Raw genomic sequence first — 3,127 nt, forward strand, 5'->3', positions numbered from 1 at the left:
GCCTGCATCAACAATTCTGCATCTTTGCGTTGCTGCTTGCTTTGCATATTGCTCTGCTTTCACACAAAGACCTCAAGAGCTTGATTACGCACTTGCAGGCATACTTGTTCATTTGCTCTTTGGTTCGTGCAGCACTTAAGCGGTGTCGTTCATTTATCCACTTGTCGTGTGCTTATTGTGTGTTTGGTTCAGTTTTGGGGGGTCAAAATAAAACGACGAAGGCAAATTTAATCCCGAAGTGAGCAGTTAGTTGGCGTCAGTGACCAACTAGCGTCGTTGGGAACTTGTGGGAAACTTTCTCTCGCGCATGTTTGCTCATATCTTCGTTGTTCCTTGCCTGATATGCCTTATTTGCTCTTTTCTCTCACTGAATCCACCTCTCTCTACTCGTGCGCGTTTCCTAGTACTTGTTTCAGCTGACTTGCTTTCTTCTTTACATGCTTGTCTGCCTCCACGTCCGTTATCTTTGCCTTTTTACGTAACATTGTCAATCGCTTCATAAGTATGTCTAGGTGTTCATATACATGCTACTTGCTAGCATTCTTGTGCGTTTCCTTTGCTGTTGGTTTTGTGGATAAGTTGAATTCAACTTTGGCAGGCTTTAGCGCATATGCAACGGTGATGGAGCATGCATTGTTAGATATGGCGAGCATTTGATGGCGGCGCGGGGACTGCGGCGGGTTGGATATTTGCTTTTGCAACACGTCTTGCTCTGTCTTACTGCGTATCCTTCTGCAGTGCCAGAAAGGTGGAAGAAGACACAGGCGACTACCATGTTGACCGGGTCTCCATGGACCTAGCCCGCGCGTTAGCAGAAGCACGGAGGAACAAAGGCATGACGCAGGCTCAGCTGGCACAGGCAATTAACGAAAAGCCGTCAGTTGTGAGCGAGTACGAAAGTGGGAAGGTGAGCAGGCGACAGGCTTCTGTTCTGTGTCAGTGGTTCACAGTACCTAGTTGCATTTCACGGAAAGAGAGCAGGGAAGCGGGACACAGACAGACAACCAGAGGGGGAAGCAAATGGGATGCATGGATTTTAGGGCGAGGGCTGAGTGTGCAATGGGATGAAGCGTATTTTAGCTCCATTTCAAACTCCCTGCTGTAGGCTGGCTTGGATGCAAGCCGCTGCAAGGAATATATCGGTCGTGTTTGCTTTTGGCTTTGTCCGCAGGCCATCCCTAATGGAGTGATTGTACAGAAGATGAGTCGTGCGTTGGGTTGTCAACTTCCAAAATGCAAGCAGAAGAAAAGAGTGGTGGAGGAATGAAGCCCATGCTGACTGAACAAAAAAACATCAGCTCGTGTTGTATACAGCATACTGACGCGGAGTTTCGTGTCCACCATGTGGTGCTTGTGCACCACATGGTGGACACGGATGAGAGCCGTTACTAAGCGAACAATTAGCCGGCTCGTACAATCTGTTAGCTTTTTTATTTGTTTATTCGATGTAGTTATGCCCTGTCTCTTTGGGAGTCAACGGAAAGGAACTTACGGGCCCGTTGTAGCTATTGGCCCGAATTGTAGGGTCGCCGGCATTTAAAGGTGTCTACGCTCGTTCTTTCTCCCGACTCCGCAGGAGATGTGGGCAGNTGTAGGGTCGCCGGCATTTAAAGGTGTCTACGCTCGTTCTTTCTCCCGACTCCGCAGGAGATGTGGGCAGACAGGCGGATTTCTCTAAACATCAATTGCTTCTGTTTTCATAAGCGGAACTGACCAGTTTGAGGGTCCCTAAGCAAGTGCATCTAGTCGCAGAAAAGAGAAGATAAAGACAAAACGCGACAGAGTAGAAAATGTTGGAGCGCGTACCAGTGTTAAATATGAACGTAGCAGCTACCCCCTTTAGCGGAATGACACAGTGGGGATCCTCTGTTGCAGCGGCATTTGTCGTGAGAGGGGTTGCTATGTTCCTCCGTTTCTCCTGCGACGAAGAACAGTGCAGTGGCATCTGAATTCTTTGAATGGTTAGTATTTGAGTGGTGATACAAACATCCTAGCTGTTTTACTTTGACCAGTGACGCCTCCATTGCCGTGCCATTTGTAAAGACCAGAAGATAGGCGGAGCTGAATTGACCTAGAGGAGGCGGCGCCCAAACGAAAGGGCCAAACACAAACAACTAGTTAAGACAGAATGAGGCACTCAGCAGAGCAAAGCCTCCTGCCGGAATCGAACCGGCGACCTTCCGCTTACTAAGCGGATGCTCTACCGACTAAGCTAAGAAGGCACCGAACGGCCCTAAACAAGCCGTACTGAATCAAGCCAGACTTCACTGACAAGTTACTCAACAACATGCCAATGTTTCTGTGTTGAAAGCGTGTCTTGATATCTGTCAACTTACCCTTCCCTCTATGACGTCTTTCAACCCAGCGAGACGTTCTGACTGACATGAGGGGTGGGTCGCCCAACAGTGTTGTTGACATTCAGCACTTGCCACTGCGCAAAAGCTCGAGCCTTGGCGGTTGTATTTTTATTAATACCTTAATTATAGACACCTCAAGTGCTCAGTCGTTAGTATCNCGAGCCTTGGCGGTTGTATTTTTATTAATACCTTAATTATAGACACCTCAAGTGCTCAGTCGTTAGTATCTCCTGCGGCCTTCCACAGACGGGCGAGACAGGCGCTGCGGGGCCACAAGTTTACAGTCCGAATATTGAAGAGAGCTATTCAGTATAAAAAATGCATGAACAAAGGAATAAACTGAATGACTGAACTTTCAATTGGTGTCAGGATGATCTTTCCGTCGCGGCTTCCGAGATCACCCCTACTGTGCACGAGACCAGCATAGGTCCGTGCAAAACATGGGGGAAAAGCAGAACCTAGAGCGTAAACGAACAAACACACACCCCTGATATCAGTGTGAGTATACACACCCACTACATATGCAAATATTTTGGCACTTCTGTCACGGTGGCGTTGTTATTGTTGCATTGTCTGCCGTATTCTGTCTTGACGCGTGTTGCCTGTAGCAACTTAAGGCAGCGTGCGCGGATTCCGCCGATGGTGTTTTGACCCGAAGGTGAGGAGGTTATTCACCATTGAATGTTGCTTTACTATGAGTAATTTTGAAAACATTCAAGCTGAACTATGTTTGTCATAACGGAGCCATCACGCCTCCTCCGCATCAACGG

At 48.0% G+C, this 3,127-nt stretch overlaps 1 protein-coding gene across 1 annotated transcript; it reads left to right on the plus strand.

Moving 5' to 3' along the window:
- Positions 1-610: 610 nt before the first annotated feature.
- On the plus strand, positions 611-1,267 carry EMH_0083650 (Endothelial differentiation-related factor 1 homolog, related; the record flags this gene model as incomplete). The annotated part of the gene is made up of 3 exons (XM_038022846.1): positions 611-618; positions 739-907; positions 1,172-1,267. 3 exons carry the CDS (start codon positions 611-613, stop codon positions 1,265-1,267), a joined length of 273 nt encoding a protein of 90 aa, XP_037878700.1.
- Positions 1,268-3,127: the final 1,860 nt, after the last annotated feature.

This window comes from Eimeria mitis, genomic scaffold (genome assembly GCF_000499745.2).
Source record: "Eimeria mitis Houghton genomic scaffold, Emh_scaff5706, whole genome shotgun sequence".
NCBI lineage: Eukaryota > Apicomplexa > Conoidasida > Eucoccidiorida > Eimeriidae > Eimeria > Eimeria mitis.